At 37.3% G+C, this 26,036-nt stretch overlaps 1 protein-coding gene across 1 annotated transcript in view; it reads right to left on the bottom strand.

Annotated features, from left to right (window-relative positions):
• Nucleotides 1-613: 613 nt before the first annotated feature.
• ANKAR (ankyrin and armadillo repeat containing) overlaps nt 614-26,036 on the bottom strand; it is a 79,939-nt gene continuing 54,516 nt past the window's right edge. The window contains exons 15-22 of the mRNA XM_065880820.1: nt 20,517-20,623; nt 18,719-18,841; nt 9,781-9,939; nt 8,957-9,074; nt 6,483-6,592; nt 4,738-4,934; nt 2,334-2,380; nt 614-858 (exon numbers count right to left, since the gene is read on the bottom strand). Of these exons, the coding sequence (XP_065736892.1) occupies nt 614-858; nt 2,334-2,380; nt 4,738-4,934; nt 6,483-6,592; nt 8,957-9,074; nt 9,781-9,939; nt 18,719-18,841; nt 20,517-20,623 (1,106 nt within the window). The remainder of the gene's footprint in view (nt 859-2,333; nt 2,381-4,737; nt 4,935-6,482; nt 6,593-8,956; nt 9,075-9,780; nt 9,940-18,718; nt 18,842-20,516; nt 20,624-26,036) is intronic.

Genomic DNA, 26,036 nt, shown 5'->3' with positions numbered 1-26,036 from the left:
CATTAAATATCTTAAGGTAGTACAGTGAGTGTTAACATGTAGGCTACTTTGAATCAGGTCTTTTTGGCCCAGCATACCAATTTAAAAATGTTTCTTATTTTAAAATGTTTCTAACACTTGATATATACACTAATTGTGCCACTTGTGTGAGGTGCTATATCTTAATAGTTTTTTTTTTTATTTTTCTTTTCTTCGCTGTATGCAGGCCTCTCATTGTTGTGGCCTTTCCCGTTGTGGAGCACAGGCTCCGGATGCACAGGCTCAGCGGCCATGGCTCACGGGCCCAGCCGCTCTGCGGGATGTGGGATCCTCACGAAGCCAGGTCCCCTGCATCGGCAGGCGGACTCTCAACCACTGCGCCACCAGGGAAGCCCCTATATCTTAATAGTTTTAAGTGCAGGCATTCTATTATAGAAAATTCTACTTATTTTTTGAAACCATAATTCTGACCTGATGTTAAATTCCAGAAGACATGCTAAGGAAAATTTGTTAAGTATCAATATCAAGAACTTCCATTCAAAAAGATTACTCAGTTATGTATATTTTACCACAATTAAAAATAAAAAATTTTAAAAGATTGCTCAGGAATCCTTTTACACTAAAATGTTTTTAATTAGCCTTCTGCAGGCTCCGGATTAGCTTTCTGTACATGTTTCCCAAGTTGGCTCAAAAGCACTATTCTTGGTCTTGATACAGTTGTGATATCTGATGAAATTGCAGATGAAAAGGAAAAAATATTGTGAGAAACAGTGGTCTTTTTTGTTTTGAAGAGTCCCATGAAGTTAGTTACAGGAGGTATAAAAGTCAAAGAATCTCTTGGTTGAATTTTGGGTTTTAATTTTCTTCGGTGCTCTTTCCCTAAAAATTAGAGAGCCACAATTCAGTGTCTCTTTCTTAAGCCTAAGAACCCTAGGTATAGTCTCATTGCTTTTAGTTCTATATATTTCTGTTTTCTTCACATCACTAAAATATACTAAGAGAACAGATCAGTAGCTTCCAGACTTTGAGATGATGCCAGAGTGCAAAAATTTGTGGGGATCAATATACAGTTGCCAACTTTTTATTAGGCCAAGTTGGCACTAGTGAAAGAACAAATGCCAGCTACTTTAAACATTGTTTTGTAAAAGATGGGGTATTTTAATGTCAATAGAAAGTGTAAAAGGCATTATCTCAAAATGGAGGACTTTACTTGAATGAAATTAACTTTATCAGAAATTTGATTGTCCTTATTTTTTCTTATGTTACCACAAACCTGTGAAAACTTTATCAGACCGTTACTGGTATACATATTGTTATTCACAAACCAATATTAAAGTGAAGGAATAATGGAACTGGCTTTATTCTTTTATGTAAATTACTCTTACACTAAAGAAGCTATACAAAAACCAGATGTTCTTCTACCCATGATATTCAGAAATAATAGCCTCCCACACATACTTAGCTTCCCTCATATCTCCCTGAATAAATGAAGTTCTTTCCTTTCCTTTTCTTTTCTTTTTCTTTTTTTTTTTTTTTTGCTGTACACGGGGCTCTCACTGTCGTGGCTTCTCCCGCTGCGGAGCACAGGCTCCGGATGGGCAGGCTCAGCAGCCATGGCTCACGGGCCCAGCCGCTCCGCGGCATGTGGGATCCTCCCGAACCAGGGCATGAAGCCGTGTCCCCTGCATCGGCAGGCGGACTCTCAACCACTGCACCACCAGGGAAGCCCCCTCTCCTTTTCTTATTCTCTCTCTTTCTATTTGTGACTCCAGCAAAGTGATCTTGATTTCAGAAGGTTCTATTTTTGCTTTTGACAGTAAGGTAATATACCAAGTAAGACTGATTTTGGTCCTACACTACGCACCCATGAACAAGCACTAAGCATATACATAAAACCAGTAAGTAATTTATTTTCCCCATTACATGTCTGATAGGAATTGATGAGTAACATTATAAGATCTAGACTCTGATCTCACAGGCCTAGGCCACTCAGCCATCATCTGCCAACTTTGTATAAAACTACATAGTATCAGTGGAAACAGTGTGGTCTCTGCCCTAAGAACTTATAATATAGACAAGGTGTATATGAAACAGAATAATAGCAAGTAATTAAAGTCATTTACATGTGGGAAAAAGCAAAGAGAGGGATTTCTGTCAAGTGATATTAGTAGGGAAGTCTTAAAAGAAATGATTAACATGGGCTTGTAAATGGGAAGATATTTTAGGTATATAGAATTAAAAAAGCATAAGCTTACAGGTAAACATGTTTTTTGGTAGTCCCTACATTTTGAATTCTTAGAAATGAACAATTATAAAGTCTCAGGGCTAGAAAGTATAAAAGAAAAATCAATTACCTTTTTTAAAGACAGGAATTATGGATGGTCCTCCATTTTTCTCCAGACTAAAAGGAAAACATTTTTATCACAAAAACTAGATATATATAAAGACTTAGTACACCCAGGTACCATGTTCAGTGCCTAATGGTCTAATTTATACGTTACCTGTACTAACTATGCATGTTACCTATAGGTGTTTTATATTCTGTCACTCATTGACTCGCTTATCACCCAAAACATTTGGAAGAGTAAATCTGCTTAAAGTGATCAGGGAAAGCTCCATTGAAGAAGAGACACTTCAGTTAGACTCTGAAGAAAATAGGTCTTTCAATGGATGAGGTGGGGGGCGGGTATTCCAGATAGAGGGAATAGGATATGAAAAATTACAATACTATAAAACAGCATGGCAAGTTCAAAGGGCACTAAGTAGTCTGGTGTGATTGGAATTAAAGATATCTGGAGACATGATGGGAGATAAGCTTGGAGGATAAAGATCAGGTCATTTTATGTATTAATAAGAGAAAATTTAAACTTTATTTTCAAAGCAATGTAATACCTATGAAATGTTTCAAGCCAAAGAATAACAAGGTATACCTAAGTTAATATGATGTGTGTGGCTTTAAAAGAAGTATTCTATTAATCATCATCCTGTACATGTAACATATAAATATGGTATTACACAATTTCCCTGGTAATAAAATGTAAGTCTTGAAGTTAAAGTTAACTTAAATTTTAACTTAAAGTTAAAATATTAAAACTGCTTATCACAAATGTGTTCCTCGTTAATGTGATGAGGAACATTTGCTGTTGTCAACTTTAATGAGGCACAGGCCCCAATCTATTCAATAGGCCAGCTTCATGGCTATAGGGTTACGTGAAACTAGCTACTCTTAGGCTCAGAGTACTTTCATGGAGGGTCAGTTAACAGTAAGATTATGGCTCTCTACATACTTCAAAATTTATACATCCAAAGACTTCTAATCTGGGGCTGAATAGGGGTGTGGGAATAGAGAAGTGGAATATATTCCAAAACAATGATGTTGTGATCCCAACCAAAATCAATCTACTTTATGTTTCCAGTAGTGGAATCAAGGAATATTTTGTGGAACTTAATCTTTTAGTGCATTTCCCATAGTTTCATTTACATCAAATTCCTTTACAGGATTGTTATGAAAATTAAAGGGAATAGTGTATGTAAATGCTCTAAGGAGAGTGCATAGAATTATTATTAGTTATGGGAGTAATTGTTATTTGCTTACCAGTTCCACCTCACTTGGTAGCCATTCCTATAAGTTTACTGACCACTTGTTACTGCTTATAATCCTGAAAGTTGAGTGTTCACAACTCCAGAGGGTGCCATTCACCTTACAGTCATTGTAGGTTTGTATGGTTACTACAACCATTTTCCAGGGGATGGCAGTAAAGTGTACTGAGGAAGGGGCATCTTTTTCTAATTCCCAAAAAGTTGCCGTATGGGCTAGCTGTGGGAATGACTGTAAAATAATACTTCCATTATTTAAACTAATTTTTTGAATCGGTAAATATTACTTTTAACATTGTCAATTAAAGCAATTGTTATTTAGTTTTCCCTGGCTTATTATATAAAATTAGATAATCAGTTTGGGGTTTTCAGTTTTTCAAAGAATTCAAATTAAAGTGACTCTGAAGATATACTCATTTTTCCCTATACTTAAAATTGACTTATAGAACCATGATATGCTGTTGGGTCCTATTCTCTTCTACTATCGTAGAGTTAATAATATATCTTGAGTAGTTCTGTTTCCTATATGTAAATAGCACTATTTGCAGAGACTTGCAATTCAGCTACAATTACAGAAGAAGAGAAAATATGTCCAGTGTAAGGAGATTCTCCTCTTCTTTCTTTTTTCAGAAACTTAAGTTCATGATAGAACTATAACACTGAGGCAAAATCATCTGGATAAATGCCTGGCAAACGTTGCCATAACTTGAACCACAGGGTCTGATTTAGCCCTGTTTCTGCCCTGGGAATTTGGCCTAGCTTTGGATCAAGTCTAAGAGTCCCATTTGATGCCAAGGTCATAGTGGCATTCCTGGTTGCCTCAGAGCTCTCAAATGTACCCCAGTCTACAACAAAATGGCTTCCTGGATCAGACTTGGAGGCAACCAGTCTTCCAGAAACTTTTCTGAAAGGCGGATGAATAATCCTGGCCAGACAAGATCCCCAAGATCAGGTTGTATTCTTGTCTGCACTTACAATTCTGTTGCTAACTCGGAATTTAAACAGGCTTTGGCAATGGGCATTTAGAATGAAGTTTATCCTTTGTTTTACAATGTGTAGATGCATAACAAGGACGGTTCCCCGTGTTTGATCTTCCTTAAACTTCCTTAAAAATTCCTCTCAGTAACTTTACTACTGCAACTTCAAACATAGAAACAATACCTTAAGGAAGGAAGTCCCACTCTTTGTTGCATTTGAAATTCCTTTAAAAATGCTGGGTTTATACTTGCATCTCTGCTGATATTCTTTGTTATACGAAGGAACTGATTAGGCTTATTCCTGCATTCCTTTAATAAGATTTGGAAAGCATTTGCATTGTAAGTTAAGTAGCCAAGAGCATTGGAGCAAGCCATGCAAACCTAAATGAAGATGAAACAATTTCTCCTTAACCATTGAGCTTTGTTCTTAAAATATCTAACCCAGTGCTCTCATTAAATATTTCATAGGAAAGTCTCTATAGCTATGTATAGCAAATATGTATGTCAACTGATGGCCTCTATAGATAGAAGCATAGCAGCAATATTTTTAGGGAAGGCTGTCAATTGCCATTGATTTCTAGTAGTTGTTCTCAGTCCTGACTGCATTTTTAGAATCACCAGGAGTTTAAAAAAGAAAAAGCCCACGAACTAAATACAGACTCTCTTAGTAGAATCTGGCATTGTGTATTGTTTTTAAAGTGCCATAGGTGATTCTAATGGGCAGCCCGAGTAAGAACCTTTGAGTTTGAACTAAGACAGTAGGTCTCAGTCTTCATTGTGCATTGGAATCACCTGGATAACTATGAAAATCATGTCTGTATTCCACCCCCTAGAAACTGATTTAATTACTTTGGGGTGCATTGAACTGAACATTGGGACTTTTCAAAACTGCACAGGTGATTGTAATATAGGAAACCAAGTTAGAGAGTATAGCATAAAAGTAAGTTAAAAATAAGGGGCACAGGGAAGCAACTCAATTTTCCACGGCAAAACCAAAGAAACAAGCACAAGTATCAGGCCATGGGACTCCAGAAAAAGTAATTATTTCTTTGAAGGAAATACCCTCTGCATTTGACTCTGAAGTAATTAGGTTGTTCATATAATTAATAAAAGTATATTCCTGGGAAGTTCTTAGGAGAATCTGTTCATGGTGGCATAAGAAATGTCAAAGAAAGGAACATAAACCAGGCCCATGCAGGGTATCAGAAGGTTGACATAGTGGTCTTTACACTGGCATCTGACTGCTGTATATGCCCAAAAATCTTCCACACCTTGAACAGTGGTTCTGGACCAGCAGCCTCAGCTTCTGGGAACTTGTTAAAAATGCAAATTCTAGGGCCTACACCAGATGTATTAGATCAGAAACTTTGTGAATGGAGCCCAGCAGTCTATGGTGTAACAAGTCCTCCAGGTGATTCTGTTGTACCCTAAAGTTGGAGAAATACTGCCTTAGACCCCGTGGGAAAAGCAAAGGAAATACTACTATGTGTAGTAATGTTTTAGAGGCAAAACACTACTGTGGCCAGCCTGGTCTTCAGGTACCCTCACTCTAACACTGTTTGGCAGGTAAGGAAAATTTTCCAATGGATTCCACTTTCATTCACTACAAATAATCATAGAAATGACAATGATTTTAATTATAAAATATAAAATATTTTATAAATAATTATAAATTTCTGTATCATCCATGTACTTGTAGACTGAATCTTAAAGATTGAAGTTAAAATGAATGTGCACATTTTGTGGAAACCAGAATTGTGAATGGCAAATGTAGTACTAGAAAAATAATCAAATTTTGAGTTAGTAATATGAACTATTATATGAGACTCAACCTGTGGAGAAATTAGCCTGCAGAAGTGAGAGAGAGGCAAATTATATTTTAGAATACTCTATTTTCAAATTTATTATTATTATTATTATTTTTTTTACCTCTTCTTGCCTTGAGTACAAATGATAGCAGAGCTGTTGGATTGTCCCTAATGTGGTAAATGCTTCTGGAATACCAGCTCTAGAATGAGCCAGGGTAGCTATTAAATTCCCTATAAATTAAACAACAAGAAAAAAAATGCCTGTGTTATTTAATTGGTATAAACTGATATACTGTGCTTTCATTCACTTGCATATATTAAAGTCTTAAAAAAGGTTTGAGGGACTTCCCTGGCGGTCCAGTGATTAAGACTTAACCTTCCAATGCACGGGGTGCGGGTTAGATCCCTGGTCGGGGAGCTAAGATCCCACCACCGTGCGGCCAAAAAACCAAAACATAAAACGGAAGCAATATTGTAACAAATTCAATAAAGACTTTAAAAATGGTCTACATCAAAAAAATCTTTAAAAAGGTTTAAGTCTCAAGACATCTCTATTAATGAAGACCTGCTGAGAAAAAGCATGTGTGTTAAATGTAGAATAAACTTTCCCCAAAATTATGGTTTGGTTTTCTGTCACAAACAGTAGAAGTTAAATAGGTTTATTTAAGAGTGGGGAATTTTGAAAAATCAGAGGTTTTCTTCCTCTTGGCTTCAGAATATATTTTGTTTTGAGCTTTTATGGTTTGTTTAATGACTATGAACATGTTTGAACTACTGTAAGAAAATTTAATGTCCTTTTTGCAATTCAGATGGCTTTGAGTTCAGAGCTTAATGGTATTTTAAAACCAAGTAATGTATTACTTATTGAAGTTTATGATCATTGAAATTCTTGTTATAAAAAGAAATGTTTTGAGATTGAAGTAATAAAGTGATCTAGTAATTAAATAAATGTGCAGCTACGAACTTAAGATTGTTTCATTCGAATTCATGTTTTATTCTTAGAACTTCCGTGTGATATTCTTCCACAGTATTGTTGCTGTGTTGGAATAGGTGTAACACAAATTTTAAGATATAAATGTATTTTTACATTTGTGGGTGGATACTTTATTGAGGTATTAACTGAGTTTTTGTTCTCGTATTTTTTTCCAGCCTCCATTATAAGCCAGGAAGCCTTTTGTATTTATTGCCTCAGGATGAGTAGGGCTGGGTTGTATGGCCTAGAGCAAAAATTGTCTAAAGATAACCTTTCTTTCAGGCTTATATTTTCAAAAGCCTGAGTTTATAGAAGGCATTATGCCAGGGGGAAGGGACAGAGGAGTCTTTAAAGATAGGGAGTAAGAAATGGGGAACCAATGGGAAGGGCAGAGAATCTAAGACTAAAACAGAGATAGCAGGAGCTTTGAGTGAAGAATGGCTAAGTGGTGTACATAGGAAAACTGGACACTTGGCAACAGAAATCTCAGTCTCTGCAAAATTTTATGCTTTTGGAACATCTTCTGGAAACCATATCAACTTGGACTTGAGCATGTCATTTATTTTACATTATACCTGAGGCCTGAATATCTGGCTTTGCTTGAGATACCCCAGACATGCATATGGCTCTGGAGATGCATATGACTCCAGTGGTGGAGTGCAGAGAAAGCCCAATAATTTTTGAGATTGTTTCTACCAGCCTGGGAAAATTAGTATTTGAAAGCTAGAATAATATGGCATTTCTTGCACAGAAGAGTTTGTGGAGTAAAATTGAAACCCACTACAATTGTTTTTCAGAGTCATAGAATTACTATGACATTGAATTAAGAATGTTATTTAGATAAAAATATATTTAATAACTTCTTTTAAACATGTATTTTTCCTAGATAGTTTTCATCAAAGTTTTTGTTTGCTTGAATTAACCTTCCATGCCAAGTAAATACACTCCATAAAAATGTAATTTTATGGCAGCAAGTGGAGATTCCTTCACTGTGTTCAGTAATCCATTTCAGTTAAAAAAACAAATACTTTATTTTTTGGTAGCTGTCACTCCATATGGCTGTCGTTTTGATACTGTTTTATGTTGTATTGAGCATGATAGATCAAGAGAACTAATGTATTGATCATCTGGAGAGTTAGGTCTAGATAGACATAGTCACACAATTAGCACTAACTATGTCAAGAACTCTGTTGGACCACTTTGCTTTGCTATATTGCATAGCAACATAGAGAACTCTTAAATATTAGACAAATATGCACAATTAGTCAAAAGGAAACCAGACAGAGGTTATCAGTATAAATCTGCCAGTATTATTATAAATCAGTGTACAAATTTTGTTGTTGGTAGCTCATAGTTGATTTCTCATCTTACATTCTGGAAAAAGTAATTAGGGGTTCAAAAAAGTAATTAGGAAATCAGAAAGGTTCTATTTGGGGTGCACAGTAGACTTTCATTGTTCCATGTAGCCTTAACTCTGGAGTTCCGTGTAGACTTATATGAGTTCATTCTTCAAACTGTGTGACAGAATATCAGGCTTATTATTTTATTATTGCTCAGATTACCAAAAAAATTTTTTGTAAACAGTTTTAGGTGGATATGATTAGCTTCTAGTTATTTCTTACCTGTCAAGACAATAGTAGTAGAATGAACTGAATACAGACTATCAACTAAAATAGTAACACCTCTTGCAGTCAAAGTAATGTGGTCCACATCTATAATGACTTTAGCTAATATAATAATCTAAAAACAAAAAAGAGGCATAGAATCATTAAACATTTTCTACTCAGCTTCTGTAATTAACCTTTTATTTCTGAGGGGATACTTCTTGGAAAAGTAAGAGGGGTAATTTGGTATGATTCAATGAGAAACGAGCTGTGTGGGGAGGACCTAGAGTACATATCCCTATCTGATCACTGCAGTGACCATCGTAGGCCATATTATTCTTTCTACGATGTTTGCAACTTCTGCATTGTTGAAGTTTGGGTTCATAGAAAATACTTCTAAAGGTCATAGGATAGAAAAAGAAGAATAAGACCAAGAAGAATCCAGATACATAAGGTTGTCTACATGGTTGAAGAATTAGGTGATCAGCTAAAGATTTGCAGTTAGAAAACTTGTCTTGGACACTACCATGTTTCTCTACCTATTTCCTTGTAAAATAGGGTTGATGAAAATAATACTATATTTCTATCCATCTGATAGGGTTGTTATAAGCATCAGATGAGATATAAAGACAAAAGTGCCTTGTGACTTGTAAAATTCTATATAAATGAAGAAATCCTCATAGATAATGGAGTTTTTATGAAGTGAGGAAGGGACTGGTGTCAAAAATACTGTGAATTTTACAAAAGCAGTAAATGTTTTTCCAGATCCAAAGTTTTTTCTAATTTTTCAGTTTTCACTAAAAAGACATATTGATTTGAAGTTTTAACCTTCAATTTTATACCTGAAAAGCTGCCATTGCCTTCTCAGTTTCAAATGTTGATTCAAGAAAAGGTTCAAAAGTTGATATGGTCATTATTCCACTTTCCAATATTAAGTATTGTTGAAAGCGACTATTGAAGGCAAAAAGGGTTAACGCATAGCCTGCTCTTAAACGAATATCCTAGAAATAGGAGAAACATGCATTATCTTTAACTTACTTCATTTGTCATGTTACTCAAGGCTAATAGGTTTTGAATTCTTACATATTAAGATACATTTCATTTGTATCTCTGGGAGTAAAATATGACATTATTGGGGAAAACAGATAATAGAGTTACCCCAGAATGTTACTGAACAGATAAAACAGAGAATTAGGTTGTGGTATCAGGGAGAAGAAAAGAGAAAAATTTTAATTTTTAAATGGAATGTTAGATTACTGATTATGCAAATGAATACCTAAATGGTAATTAGGAAATTCCACAATTTCATTAACCTTCAACTTTTGTTTCAACATATTTTTCCTTCAATATTTTGAAATAGAGCTGATAAATCAAAACTTCTCTTGTATAGCATGATATATATTGAATTTTATGCATTGTGAGATATCTGTCATTTCTTAAAATAAGTACAAATTTTACAAAAATTCTACTGTACTATATTCTAAGGGAGAATAAAAAAAATGATTTCCTTTTAAAAATCACATTTTAACATTCTGGGAGTGGGGAAACAGAGCAAAAGGCAATCTCCCTTTGGCAGTCCACTTGCCAAAGATTAACAAGTATGGTCCATCTTCTAGAAAGACCCAAAAGATACAATCTTATCACTAAATCTTATTTATAATATTTTATTTGAACATGGTAGTACAGAGAGAGAGAACCATTAATCTTAATGTGAGAGAATAATTAATCTTAGTGAGTTTTCTTCTGCTGCTCTTAATCATATAAAAATGCTATAGGTACATATGGAAATATTTACAGATAAAATTATATGATGCCTGAGATTTGCTTCAAAAGTAATATAGGAGAAATGAGGGAATATATAAATAAGATTGGCCATGAGTTGATAACTGCTGAAGCTAGGTCATGGGAATATTTGAGTTCACTATGCTACTTTGTCATTCTTTTTCTGATTGAAATTTTCAATAATAAAAATTATGTACTGGTGCAGCTCCCGAGAGCTCACAGCGCAGGAGCAGAGCAAGCACCGCCGAGGCCCTGGGTCCCAGGCAGCAGCAGTGGCGGCCGGGATGGCAGGGCAGGAGCCAGTGGCCTGAACACCCTCTGCAGCCGCTCTCCTGGGTCTTCATGGGCCTCGGCTGCCCCAGCGTCCAACATTTCCACCCTTTCCCTCCCCTCCCCCAAAACTCCAGCAACAAAGAAAAGTAGTCCGAGAAGGAGCGGCGACGCGTGTCGTCGCCCCCTCCTCGCCCAGGAAGGCCAGGACTTACTGAAAAATTAGAAAGGAGAGAGCGCAGACAGCAGAAGCAAGAAGAACTACAATCCTGCAGCCTGTGGAACAAAAACCACATTCACAGAAAGAGAGACAAGATGAAAAGGGAAAGGGCTATGTACCAGATGAAGGAACAAGATAAACCCCCAGAAAAACAACTGAATGAGTGGAGATAGGCAACCTTCCAGAAAAAGAATTCAGAATAATGATAGTGAAGATGATCCAAGACCTTGAAAAAAAAAAATGGAGGCAAAGATCGAGAAGATTCAAGAAATGTTTAACAAAGATCTAGAAGAATTAAAGAACAAACAAACAGAGATGAACAATAAAATAACTGAAACGAAAACTACACTAGAAGGAATCAATACCAGAATAACTGAGGCAGAAGAAAGGATAAGTGACCTGGAAGACAGAATCGTGGAATTCACTGCCACGGAACAGAATAAAGAAAAAAGAATGAAAAGAAATAAAGACAGCCTAAGAGACCTCTGAGACAACATTAAATGCAACAACATTCGCATTATAGGGGTCCCAGAAGGAAAAGAGAGAGAAAGGACCAGAGAAAATATTTGAAGAGATTATAGTCGAAAACTTCTCTAACACGGGAAAGGAAATAGCCACCGAGGTCCAGGAAGCGCAGCAATTCCTGTACAGGATAAACCCAAGGAGAAACACGCCAAGACACACAGTAATCAAACTGGCAAAAATTATTGAAAGCAGCAAGGGAAAAACGACAAATGTCATACAAGGGAATTCCCATAAGGTTAACAGCTGATTTCTCAGCAGAAACTCTACAAGCCAGAAGGGAGTGGCATGATATACTTAAAGTGATGAAAGGTTAGAGCCTACAACCAAGATTACTCTACCTGGCAACTATCTCATTCAGATTCGATGGAGAAATCAAAAGTTTTACAGACAAGCAAAAGCTAAGAAAATTCAGCACCACCAAACCAGCTCTACAACAAATGCTTAAGGAACTTCTCTAAGTGGGAAACGCAAGAGAAGAAAAAGACTTACAAAAACAAACCCAAAACAATTAAGAAAATGGTCATAAGAACATACATATCAATAATTACCTTAAACACGAATGGATTAAATGCTCCAATCAAAAGACACAGGCTTGCTGAATGGATACAAAAACAAGACCCATATATATGCTGTCTACAAGAGACCCACTTCAGACCTAGGGACACATACAAACTGAAAGTGAGGGGATGGAAAAAGATATTCCATGCAAGGGGAAATCAAAAGAAAGCTGAAGTAGCAATATTCCTATCAGATAAAATAGACTTTAAAATAAAGAATGTTACAAGAGACAAGGAAGGACACTACAAAATGATCAAGGGATCAATCCAAGAAGAAGATATAACAATTGTAAATGTATATGCACCCAACATAGGAGCACCTCAATACATAAGGCAACTGCTATAAAAGAGGGAACAGCTATAAAACAGCTATAAAAGAGGAAATCGACAGTAACACCGTAATAGTGGGAGACTTTAACACCTTACCTACAGCAACGGACAGATCATCCAAAATGAAAATAATTAAGGAAACAGAAGCTTTACATGACACAATAGACCAGAGAGATTTAATAGATATTTATAGGACATTCCATGCAAAAACAGCTGATTACACTTTCTTCTCAAGTGTGCTCGGAACATTCTCCAGGATGGATCACATCTTGGGTCACAAATCCAGCCTCAGTAAATTTAAGAAAACTGAAATCATATCAGGCATCTTCTCTGACCACAATGCTATGGGATTACAAATGAAATGAATTACAGGGAAAAAAACGTAAAAAACATATGGAGGCTAAACAATACATTACTAAATAACCAAGAGGTCACTGAAGAAATCAAAGAGGAAATCAAAAAATACCTAGAGACAAATGACAATGAAAACACGACAATCCAAAACCTATGGTATGCAGCAAAAGCAGTTTTAAGAGGGAAGTTTATAGCTATACAAGCCTACCTCAAGAAACAAGAAAAATCTCAAATAAACAATCTAACCTTACACCTAAAGGAACTAGAGAAAGAAGAACAAACAAAACCCAAAGTTAGCAGAAGGAAAGAAATCATAAAGATCAGAGCAGAAATAAATGAAATAAAAACAAAGAAAGCAATAGCAAAGATCAATAAAACTAAAAGGTGGTTCTTTGAGAAGATAAACAAAATTGATAAACCATTAGTGAGACTCATCAAGAAAAAGAGGAAGAGTACTTGAATCAATAAAATTAGAAATGAAAAAGGAGAAGTTACAACAGACACCGCAGAAATACAAAGCATCCTAAGAGACTACTACAAGCAACTCTATGCCAATAAAATGGACAACCTGGAAGAAATGGACAAATTCTTAGAAAGGTATAACCTTCCAAGACTGAACCAGGAAGAAATAGAAAATATGAACAGACCAATCACAAGTAATGAAATTGAAACTGTGATTAAAAATCTTCCAACAGGGCTTCCCTGGTGGCTCAGTGGTTGAGAGTCCACCTGCCAATGCAGGAGACACGGGTTCGTGCCCCGGTTGGGGAAGATCCCACATGCCGTGGAGCGGCTGGGCCCGTGAGCCATGGCTGCTGAGCCTGTGCGTCCGGAGCCTGTGCTCCGCAACGGGAGCTGTATGCAGAAAACTCTTAACTGATGAAAGAAATTAAAGATGATACCAACAGATGGAGAGATATTCCATGTTCTTGGACTGGAAGAATCAATATTGTGAAAATGACTATACTACCCAAAGCAATCTACAGATTCAATGCAATCCCTATCAAATTACCAATGGCATTTTTTACCATTGGTAGAACTAGAACAAAAAATTTTAACATTTGTATGGAGACACAAAAGACCCCGAATAGCCAAAGCAGTCTTGAGGGAAAAAACGTAACAGGAGGAATCAGACTCCCTGACTTCAGACTATACTACAGAGCTACAGTAATTAAGACAATATGGTACTGGAACAAAAACAGAAACATAGATCAGTGGAACAAGATAGAAAGCCCAGAAATTAACCTACGCACCTATGGTCAACTAATCTATGATAAAGGAGGCAAGAATATAAAATGGAGAAAAGATAGTCTCTTCAATAAATGGTGCTGGGGAAACTGGACAGCTACATGTAAAAAATGAAATTAGAACACTCCCTAACACCATACACAAAAATAAACTCAAAACGGATTAGAGACCTAAATGTAAGACCAGACACTATAAAACTCTTAGAGGAAAACTTAGGAAGAACACTCTTTGACATAAATCACAGCAAGATCTTTTTTGATTCACCTCCTAGAGTAACGGAAATAGAAAAATAAACAAATGGAACCTAATGAAACTTCAAAGCTTTTGCACAGCAAAGGAAACCATAAACAAGAGGAAAAGAGAACCCTCAGAATGGGAGAAAATATTTGCAAATGAATCAATGGACAAAGGATTAATCTCCAAAATATATAAACAGCTCATGCAGCTCAATATTAAAGAAACAAACAACCCAATTCAAAAATGGGCAGAAGACCTAAATAGACATTTCTCCAAAGAAGACATACAGATGGCCAAGAAGCACATGAAAAGCTGTTCAACACCACTAATTATTAGAGAAATGCAAATCAAAACTACAATGAGGTATCACCTCACACCAGTTAGAACGGGCATCATCAGAAAATCTACACACAAGAAATGCTGGAGAGGGTGTGGAGAAAAGGGAACCCTCTTGCACTGTTGGTGGAAAGGTAAATTGATACAGCCACTATGGAGAACAGTATGGAGGTTCCTTAAGAAACTAAAAATAGAATTACCATATGACCCAGCAACCCCACTACTGGGCATATACCCAGAGAAAACCATAATTCAAAAAGACACATGCACCCCAATGTGCATTGCAGCACTATTTACAATAGCCAGGACATGGAAGCAAGCTAAACACCCATTGTCAGATGAATGGATAAAGATGTGGTATATATATACAATGGAATATTACTCAGCCATAAAAAGGAACGAAATTGGGTCATTTGTTGAGACGTGGATGGATCTAGAGACTGTCATACAGAGTGAAGTAAGTCAGAAAGAGAAAAACAAATATCCTATATTAACGCATATATGTGGAACCTAGAAAAATGGTACCAATGAACTGGTTTGCAGGGCAGAAGTTGAGATACAGATGTAGAGAACAAACGTATGGATACCAAGGGGGGAAAGCTGCGGGGAGGTGTGGATGGTGGTGTGCTGAATTGGGCAATTGGGATTGACATGTATACACTGATGTGTATAAAATTGATGACTAATAATAACCTGCTGTATAAAAAAATAAAATAAAATTCAAAAGTTAAAAAAAAGTATGTACTTACAAAATAGTCACCTGGTCACAGGCAAGAAGAAAAGTATTAGGTACAAAGGATTAGTGTCCAGAGAGTGAAGCAGGTGGTAACAATGTTGGAGGAAAAGTAGAATGATTGAGAGTGGAATGGGCAGTAGAAGGAAAGGGAGAAGATGGGTGTCCCTGAGGAATAGGGTAATGAGAGTAAAGTGTGGAAGGAACAGAGTGGAGAAGGAAGAAATGTGGTTTAGAAAGTCAGTCAGACATGAATCTCTCATCCTGTTTTTGCCCATATTACAGCAGCACTTCTCCATCTTTTTGTGTACTACACTAGAGTAAAATTCTGTATTAAAAAAATTAATGCGATGACTTCATTTCTCCCCCTTACAATCCTTATTCCTTCCTCAAAATCTCCCAGAACTGAGAGAGACATAGTTGGGAATTTTCTGCCCTTATTGCTAAATGCACTGTAGATAACAAAAGTTTGGGAGTTTCACTATTTCTCTAGGGCTAGTGTGGCCCATGGACCAGTGTTAGTCCACAAAATCATTGACAAAAGGATTATAGAAACTGAGAATAGACATTTAAAAGAAACAGCTCTTCCTTACAGTTAAATACCAATTAATAAATTAATAAAGAAGGGAAATTTTTTTATAATCGCCATTAGGCAGATGCCAGAGTAATTATTATTGCATCAGTGGATCCTAAAATTGGTGAGCAAAAGTACGATGCAAAACAGAATATTTCCATAGTCTCAAAGCGTCTCACCTCAAGGTACTTGTTAATTACAAAGGGAAGAACAATAACTTTACAGTGGAGAAATATGCCAGACACCACTTTAATCAGGCACCCAAAGTTAACATTGCCAGTTATAAGGTATATCAACGTGTACCCCCTGAAATGATGCACAGGGAAAGTGAGTGAAGACTATGGTATTCTTGCCAAAATGCATAACCTCAGTTTAACTGTGAGAAACATCAGATAAATTGAGGGACATTCTATGAAATAACTGGCCTGGACTCATCAAAAATATCACAATCACGAAAGACAGAAAATCATGAAAGACAAAGGACTGAGTGTCACAGATTAAAGGAGACTAAAGAGACATGATAATTAGATGCAATGTGGGATCCTGAATTGAATTCTGGAATAGGAAAAGGACATTGGTGAGAAACGGGCAAAATTTAAAATGAAGTCTGCAGATTAGCTAATACTATTGTATCGAAGTTAATTTCCTGGTTGACATCCAGGAAAGCTATATGAAGGATAGCCAGAACACTCTGTACTATTTTTGCAAATTTATGGAAAGTCTAAAATTACTTCAAAATTTAAAATTTGGTTGCTTTAGGGACTTTCCTGGTGGTGCAGTGGTTAGGAGTCCACCTGCCAATGCAGGGAACACGGGTTCAAGCCCTGGTCCGGGAAGATCCCACATTCCACGGAGCAACTAAGCCCATGCGCCACAACTGCTGAGCCTGTGCTCTAGAGCCCACATGCCACAACTTCTGAGGCCCACATGCCCAGAGCCTGTGCTCTGCAACAAAGAGAAACCACCGTAATGAGAGGCCCCTCCAAAGAGTGTCCCCCGTTCACCGCAACTAGAGAAAGCCCGCGCACAGCAACGAAGAACCAACGCAGCCATAAATAACTAAATACATACATACATATATACACACATTTGGTTGCTTTAAAATTATTTCCCCATAACAGATTGCTGAATAAAAGGCTATTCCTTTATTACAAATAGTTTGAGAACCACCACTCTAGAATACTGGGTAAGAAGTGGATGACTGAGTTTTGAAATGTCATAAAATTAGGTTAAAGTTTGATGCATCCAAAAACATTTGTTTTTTGGCTCTTCACCAAGTATTAAAATTGCTACATTTAAGAATGGGAGAAAATATTTGCAGGTGAAGCAACTGACAAAGGATTAATCTGCAAAATATACAAGCAGCTCATGCAGCTCAATATCAAAAAAACAAACAACCCAGTCCAAAACTGGGCAGAAGACCTAAATAGACATTTCTCCAAAGAAGACATACAGATTGCCAACAAACACATGAAAGGATGCTCAACATCACTAATCATTAGAGAAAAGCAAATCAAAACTACAATGAGGTATCACCTCACACAGGTCAGAATGGCCATCATCAAAAAATCTAGAAACAATAAATGCTGGAGAGGGTGTGGAGAAAAGGGAACCCTCTTGCACTGTTGGTGGCAATGTAAACTGATACAGCCACTATGGAGAACAGTATGGAGGTTCCTTAAAAAACTAAAAATAGAACTACCATATGACCCAGCAATCCTACTACTGGGCATATACCCTGAGAAAACCATAATTCAAAAAGAGTCATGTACCACTATGTTCACTGCAGCTCTCTTTATAATAGCCAGGACATGGAAGCAACCTAAGTGTCCATCGACAGATGAATGGATAAAGAAGATGTGGCACATATATACAATGGAATATTACTCAGCCATAAAAAGAAATAAAATTGAGTTATTTGTAGTGAGGTGGATGGACCTAGCGTCTGTCATACAGAGCGAAGTATGTCAGAAAGAGAAAAACATACCATAAGCTACCACATATATATGGAATCTAAAAAAAAAAAAAAGTGGTTCTGATGAACGTAGGGGCAGGAGAGGAATAAAGACACAGTCATAGAGAATGGACTTGAGGACACGGGGAGGGGGAAGGGTAAGCTGGGACAAAGTGAGAGAGTAGCATCGACACATATATACTACCAAATGTAAAATAGATAGCTAATGGGAAGCAGCTGCATAGCACAGGGACATCAGCTCGGTGCTTTGCGACCACCTAGAGGGGTGGGATAGGGAGGGAGGGAGGGAGACACAAGAGGGAGGGGATATGGGGATATATGTACATATAGCCGATTCACTTTGTTATACAACAGAAACTAACACAACATTGTAAAGCAATTATACTCCAATAAAGATATTTAAAAAAATGAGACTGCACATTAAAAAAATTGTTATATTTCAAGACGAAATATGACAACTATGAAAAATATGGAACAATATTATTCCATCATTACAAACTAACAACCCACCAAAGAGATTTACATTTCTTAAATAATACATTTGAATATTGCCATGAAAAAAACTTGATGAAATTTTGAGGATGTAGTCTAAAAATCATTTTCTTCTAAATGAGCTCTAATATTTTGTATAGTTATTACCTTATCTTGTGAGTGAAGAAGATAAAGGACATCAGCATAATTAAATCCTTCATTTTCTTGTAATTCATTCTGTAACTGATCATTCCTCAGGACAATGCATGCCAAGGAAAATGCCACTTCAACCTAAAAATGTGATTTTCAAAAATTATTTTTCACTCATGGTTTAGCAAATGACATATTTCATTATACAAATATTTATATAGGATATACCAATTCCAAGATACCATAAAATCCATTAACTCCATCTCTGACTAGTATTTAGAGAGTGGCATTTACAGCCTCTGGAGAAATGTCCCTTATAATTTTTAACAGCTGAGAAAATATGCTGTGTACTGCACAATCACAAAGCTTCACTTGAGGGCACAGCCCGAGGCAACAAGGGCCTGCAGGACACGCGGAGAAGTTTCTCTTAGGTGCATAGTTGCATTCCTTCTACATCTAAATAAAGGTTTTTTTAATTTCCTAGCATGAATTACAAAGCTGTTCTGAACTGCTTGTTAGCTACTGACCATTGAATTAATTGAAGCAAAACACTGGCAGGTAGACCTGAGGAAGTTTTCCTCTTCTAGTTCTGGAGTCATTTAAGGAGGTTGCTAATGAACATTGTTTATTACTGGGCTCAGTAGACAAATTTTTAAAGTGCTACACCATGCATTTCTATGAAAAGTGTGAATTTGAAAAGCATGATTATTATTGCAAAATTACTATAGAATCTTACTTGAGGAAAAGTATTAAAATGTATTTATGTTTTGTTTTAACAAGTTTAAGAACTCAGTGAAAATGTATACTGAAATACAGATAGATGCAGTTGAAGTAAACTGGCCATGAAAATGCACATTTTAAAATAAAAATGTATTTTTATGTGGCATTTTCCTTCATCTTGTGAAATTTATTTGTACTTTAAAAGTCGTTGCAGTTTTTACGTATAATTCAAGCCAAAAAATTGCTAGCATATGCCTCTTTTTTTTGTTTCCCTAATCAACTCCTGTAATGAAATAATCTCTTTCACAGCAAGAAAAGCCAGATAACTTATGACATATTTTCTGATAATAAACACATTCCTTAAAAGAAATAATGCTATGTTTACTTATATATTTTACTCCTATATTATTTTTATTTTCTCATTTCCAGCAAAACACATACCAAATTTTGAAGAGAAAATATATTTCTTGTCCTTATAATTTCTGTCTGGCCAAGTATAGACGTTCTGAATTTCTAAAACCTTGGTAATTTGATTTGAATTTGAATAGATGTGAATGTCGTTTTATTAAAGGCATTTTACTAGAAGTAAATGGAAGAGTGAATGACTCCTCAACAACTCATAGTAATACCTAGCAGTGTCCACCCTTGAGATAACTATTGCTGCCAGACAGCACAGACTGCTTTGTAGACGGCAGGGCTGTATTGATGGTGTGGCACTGACAGGATTCACTTATATTTGAGAAATTTTGCTACATAAATCACACATCCTCATTATCCCCACCCAGTTTTAGCAACCATTGTCTGAGGAAGTAGGGAAGAAATTCTATGGATAATCAAATATCTGAGGAATAAAACTTCTTTGATGAGTAGGACATGAGACTTTCTTATTATATTTGAAAAAAACATATTTTAATAAAATGTAGTGGTATCTTTGCTACTATCTTTGTAGCAACTTTTTTGTTTAAACTTCTAAGATTTTGTTTAAAAGGTTAAATATTTTTATTATACTTGTGAGCTTGCCTAAAGATACAAATTATTCTTTAAAAGTCATTTATGTTAATTTTTACTATATCACACAAAAAAATCTTATATATACCTTAATGTTAGGAGAAGGGTGATTTCTCAGTAGTTGGATAAGTACTGGAAAGGCATTTTCTTCTACAAGAAACTGTTGACTAATGGGATTGCTTGTATGGGCGACACCTGTAAGAATCCACAACTCCATGAGATAATATTTTTTCCATCTTGAAAATGGTGAAGTCAAACATAGCTCAACATATTTGGTTGATAACGTGTCCTAGCGTAATATGGTTGGTAAATAACAAAAAGAAATGCTATATTGACACTATTTTACCTTAATTAATTTTTTAAAAGGCAAAGTGGATAAACATGGAAAATTTACTGTTAGAAGTGTAGATGGTTTTCTAATAGTCACAGAACAAAGAAATTAGAAGTGCTGGACTATCAGGGAATAATAATATAATAGCTATCATTTATTAAAAAATTATTATGTACAAGGTATTTTAGCTTATAGTTGCTACTGTTTTCCATAAAAAGTTTTGTTTGTTTGTTTGTTTTGCAGTACGCAGGCCTCACTGCTGTGGCCTCTCCCGTTGCGGAGCACAGGCCCTAGACACACAGGCTCAGCAGCCATGGCTCATGGGCCCAGCCGCTCCGCGGCATGTGGGATCCTCCCAGACCAGGGCACGAACCCGTGTCCCCTGCATCGGCAGGCAGACTCTCAACCACTGCGCCACCAGAGAAGCCCATAAAAAGTTTTTTTAATAAAAATAACTCGAGTAATCACCTGGTTAAATTTCTGGATTCCTTCAATATACATACTAAAAAGATAATCTTACTTTTCCTTTTAAACATACTACTTTAAATTGCAGGTCTAATCTCAATGAAGAAACTCAGATCATCTCTTTCTAGTGGACATGCACAAACAATTTAAATGTTGTTCTTTTGCCAATAAATGTCACAACACATATGCAGTGGGTTTACATACTTAAATATAAATACAAGATTGGGCTCCTTTATGAACAATGAAGAGAAACCACCTACTTATTATGACCTGGGGAAGTTTGAAGGGACTAAGGGAAATATTATAGAAGGAGCAAAGAATACTTTGGTTTCCTTGTCCCCTACTTCCCCCACACTGGCCACCAGGGGATGTACACAAACACTAATTACATGAATATTCTTCATTCAACCGACAGGTATTGAATGCCTGGTACACCAGGCACTGAGGTAGGAGGTAGGGCTAAAAGAAGGACTTAGAATCTCTACCCTCAAGGAGTTTATATTTTACAGGGTGAACAACTATTTAAATATATGATTTCAATACCATGCAATAAGTGCTTTGACAGAGATTAGAAAACTATACTTGAAGCACAGAAGAGGTATTGCTCACTTCAGAGTAGGTGGAAAAGGAGTAGGTAGGGAGATTTCAAGGGGTGAAGATGCTGGAGGTTGGTTTCAAAAAAATTACTATTTTTAATAATGATGATTATAATGATGATGGTGGTGTTATAAGACGAACACCCTCAAATCTCTGACTGAATCTTCACATGTTAATAATGGAATGGAACTCAAAAATTAAGTTGGGAAAAGAATCACTACAAGCAGTAGGCTGAACAATTCTCAGAGCTCACACTTGTCTAGGGATGGTTTGTGTTCCTACTGGCCGGAGTGTAGATACCTCATAATACACGGGACTATACAAAGAGATTGAGTCCTCTGAAAGGAATCATCCCAAAAGCACAGAGTTAAGTTAGTTCCAACGTAAAGGCTGCTCTAGACTTGTCCTAGGAAAGGTTAAAAGCTAGGCGCAAAAGGTTCTGATCCCAAGTAAAATAACTGCATGCCAGAATAAAGCCTAACTCTCTTTAAAGGAAAACAATAAGATCCAGCATATTATCAATTTAAAACTCACAATGCCCAGCATTCAATCAAAATTTCTTATGCATGATTTTAAAATATGAAATACCTAAGGTAAAACTGGCAAAAAATGTGCAAGAGTTGTACATTGGCAACTATAAAACATTGCTGGGAGATATTAAAGAAGGCCCAATTAATGGAGAAATATACTGTGTTTATGGATTACAAAACGTGATATTAATGGGATGCATGTTCTCCCCAACTTTACTTATAGATTCCATGCAATTCCCATCAAAATAACAGAAGGATCTTTTTTAGAAATTGGCAGGTTAATTTTTTTAATTATATGGAAATACAAGGGAACTGAAACAGCCAAAACAGCTTTGAAAAACAGCAAGGTCGAAGGACTTAATGCTATCTGCTTTCAAGATTTACAGTAAGCCTACAGTAATTAAGACAATGAGTATAACATAAAGATGGACAAATAGTTAAATAGAACTGAATAAAAAGTCAAGAAATAGACCCACAAATATCTAGTCAATTGATTTTTGACAAAAGTGCCTAGCTAATTCAATGGAGGAAAAGATAATCTTTTCAATAAATGATGCTGAAGCAGTTGGGCAGCCATATGTGAGAAAATGAATCTCAGCCAACTCAAAATGTATCATACATCAAAATATAGAGGAAAACAGAAAAACTTTATGATCTTGGATTTACAAGAGAGTTCTTAAACTGAATAATTTTTAAATCAATGAACTGGACTTCATAAAAATTTAAAACCACCTCTTCAAAAGACTGTTACAAAAATGGAAAAATACCACAGACTGGAAGAAAATTTATGCAAAACATACATCTAACAACAACAAAAAAAAGAGCTGTATATAGAATTTATAAAGAAGGCTTACAACTCAAGACAACACAATGTATAAAATGGGCAAAATATTTGAACAGATACTTTAGCAAAGAAGATATACAGGGCTTCCGGGAAGATGGCGGAAGAGTAAGACACGGAGATCACCTTCCTCCCCACAGATACACCAGAAATACATCTACACGTGGAACAACTCCTACAGAACACCTACTGAATGCTGGCAGAAGACCTCAGACCTCCCAAAAGGCAAGAAACCCCCCACGTACCTGGGTAGGGCAAAAGAAAAAAGAATAAACAGAGACAAAAGGATAGGGACGGGACTTGCACCAGTGGGAGGGAGCTGTGAAGGAGAAAAAGTTTCCACACACTAGGAAGCCCCTTCACGGGCGGAGACTGCGGGTGGCAGAGGGGGAAAGCTTTGGAGCCGCGGAGGAGAGCACAGCAACAGGGGTGCAGGGGGCAAAGCAGAGAGATTCCCGCACAGAGAATCAGGGCCGACCGGCACTCACCAGCCTGAGAGGCTTGTCTGCTCACCCGCTGGGGAGGGCGGTGCTGTGAGCTGAGGCTCGGGCTTCGGTCGGAGCGCAGGGAGAGTACTGGGGTTGGCAGCATGAACACAGCGCCACGGCTAGCCGGGAGGGAGTCCGGGGAAAAGTCTGGACCTGCCGAAGAGGCAAGAGACTTTTCCTTCACTCTTTGTTTCCTGGTGCGCGAGGAGAGGGGATTAAGAGCGCTGCTTAAAGGAGCTCCAGAGACGGGCGCAAGCCGCGGCTAAAAGCACGGACCCCAGAGACAGGCATGAGACGCTAAGGCTGCTGCTGCCGCCACGAAGAAGCCTGTGTGTGAGCACAGGTCACTATCCACAGAGAGCCTGTGCAGCCCGCCACTGCCAGGGTCCCGGGATCCAGGGACAACTCCCCCGGCAGAACGCACGGCGCGCCTCAGGCTGGTGCAACGTCAGGCCGGCCTCTGCCGCTGCAGGCCCGCCCCGCACTCCGTGCCCCTCCCCACCACCACCCCCCCCGCCCCCTGCCCCGGCCTGAGTGAGCCAGAGCCCCTGAATCAGCTGCTCCTTTAACCCCATCCTGTCTGAGCGAAGAACAGACGCCCTCTGGTGACCTACACGCAGAGGCAGGGCCAAATCCAAAACTGAGCCCCTTGGAGCTGTGAGAACAAAGAGAAAGGGAAATCTCTCCTAGCAGCCTCAGAAACAGCGGATTAAAGCTCCACAATCAATTTGATGTACCCTGCATCTGTGGAATACATGAATAGACAATGAATCATCCCAAATTAAGGAGGTGGACTTTGAGAGCAAGATTTATGATTTTTTCCCCTTTTCCTTTTTTTGTGAGTGTGTATGTGTATGCTTCTGTGTGAGATTTTATCTGTATAGCTTGGCTTCCACCATTTGTCCGAGGGTTCTATCTGTCCGTTTTTTTCTTTCTTAATAATTACTTTTTATTTTAATAACTTTATTTTATTTTACTTTATCTTCATTCTTTCTTTCCTTTCTTCCCTCCTTTAGACAACAAATCATCACAAATTGACAGGGTGGACTTTCAGAGCAAGATTTATGATATTTTCCCCTTTTCCTCTTTTTGTGAGTGTGTATGTTTATGATTCTATGTGAGATTTTGTCTGTATAGCTTTGCTTCCACAATTTGTCCTAGGGCTCTCCATCCGTCCGTTGTTTTTTTTTTCTTTCTCTTAATAATTATTTTCTTATTTTAATAACTTTATTATATTTTGTCTTACTTTATTTTATTTTACTTTATCTTCTTTCTTTTTTCCTTCCTTCCCTCCTTCCTTCCTTCCTCCCTCCCTCCCTCCCTCCTTCCCTCCCTCCTTTGTTTCTTTCTTTCTTTCTTTCTTTATACTTCTACTAATTCTTTCTTTCTACTTTTTCTCCCTTTTATTCTGAGCCGTGTGGGTGAAAGGCTCTTGGTGCTGCAGCCAGTAGTCAGTGCTGTGCCTCTGAGGTGGGAAAGCCAACTTTAGGACACTGGTCCACAAGAGACCTCCCAGCTCCACATAATATCAAATGGCGGGGATCTCCATCTCAACACCAGCACCCAGCTTCACTCAATGACCAGCAAGCTACAGTGGTGAACATCCTATGCCAAACAACTAGCAAGACAGGAACACAACCCCACCCATTAGCAGTGAGGCTCCCTAAAATCATAATAAGTCCACAGACACCTCAAAACACACCACCAGACATGGACCTGCCCACCAGAAACACAAGATCCAGCCTCATCCACCAGAACACAGGCACTAGTCCCCTTCACCAGGAAGCCTACACAACCCACCGAACCAACCTTAGCCACTGCGGACAGCCACCAAAAACAATGGGAACTACGAACCTGCAGCCTGCAAAAAGGAGACCCCAAACACAGTAAGATAAGCAAAATGAGAAGACAGAAAAACACACAGCAGATGAAGGAGCAAGATACAAACCCACCAGACCTAACAAATGAAGAGGAAATAGGCAGTCTACCTGAAAAAGAATTCAGAATAATGATAGTAAAGATGATCCAAAATCTTGGAAATAGAGTAGACAAAATGCAAGAAACATTTAACAAGGACCTGGAAGAACTAAAGATGAAACAAACAATGATGAACAACGCAATAAATGAAATGAAAAATACTCTAGATGGGATCAATAGCAGAGTAACTGAGGCAAAAGAATGGATAAGTGACCTGGAAGATAAAATAGTGGAAATAACTACTGCAGAGCAGAATAAAGGAAAAATAATGAAAAGAACTGAGGACAGTCTCAGAGTCCTCTGGGACAATATTAAATGCACCAACATTCGAATTACAGGGGTTCCAGAAGAAGAAGAGAAAAAGAAAGGGACTGAGAAA

The sequence above is a fragment of the Phocoena phocoena genome, chromosome 7 (assembly GCF_963924675.1).
Source record: "Phocoena phocoena chromosome 7, mPhoPho1.1, whole genome shotgun sequence".
NCBI lineage: Eukaryota > Metazoa > Chordata > Mammalia > Artiodactyla > Phocoenidae > Phocoena > Phocoena phocoena.
The sequence above is the reverse complement of the archived record's forward strand: the minus strand, read 5'-3'. Positions and strand labels throughout refer to the sequence as shown.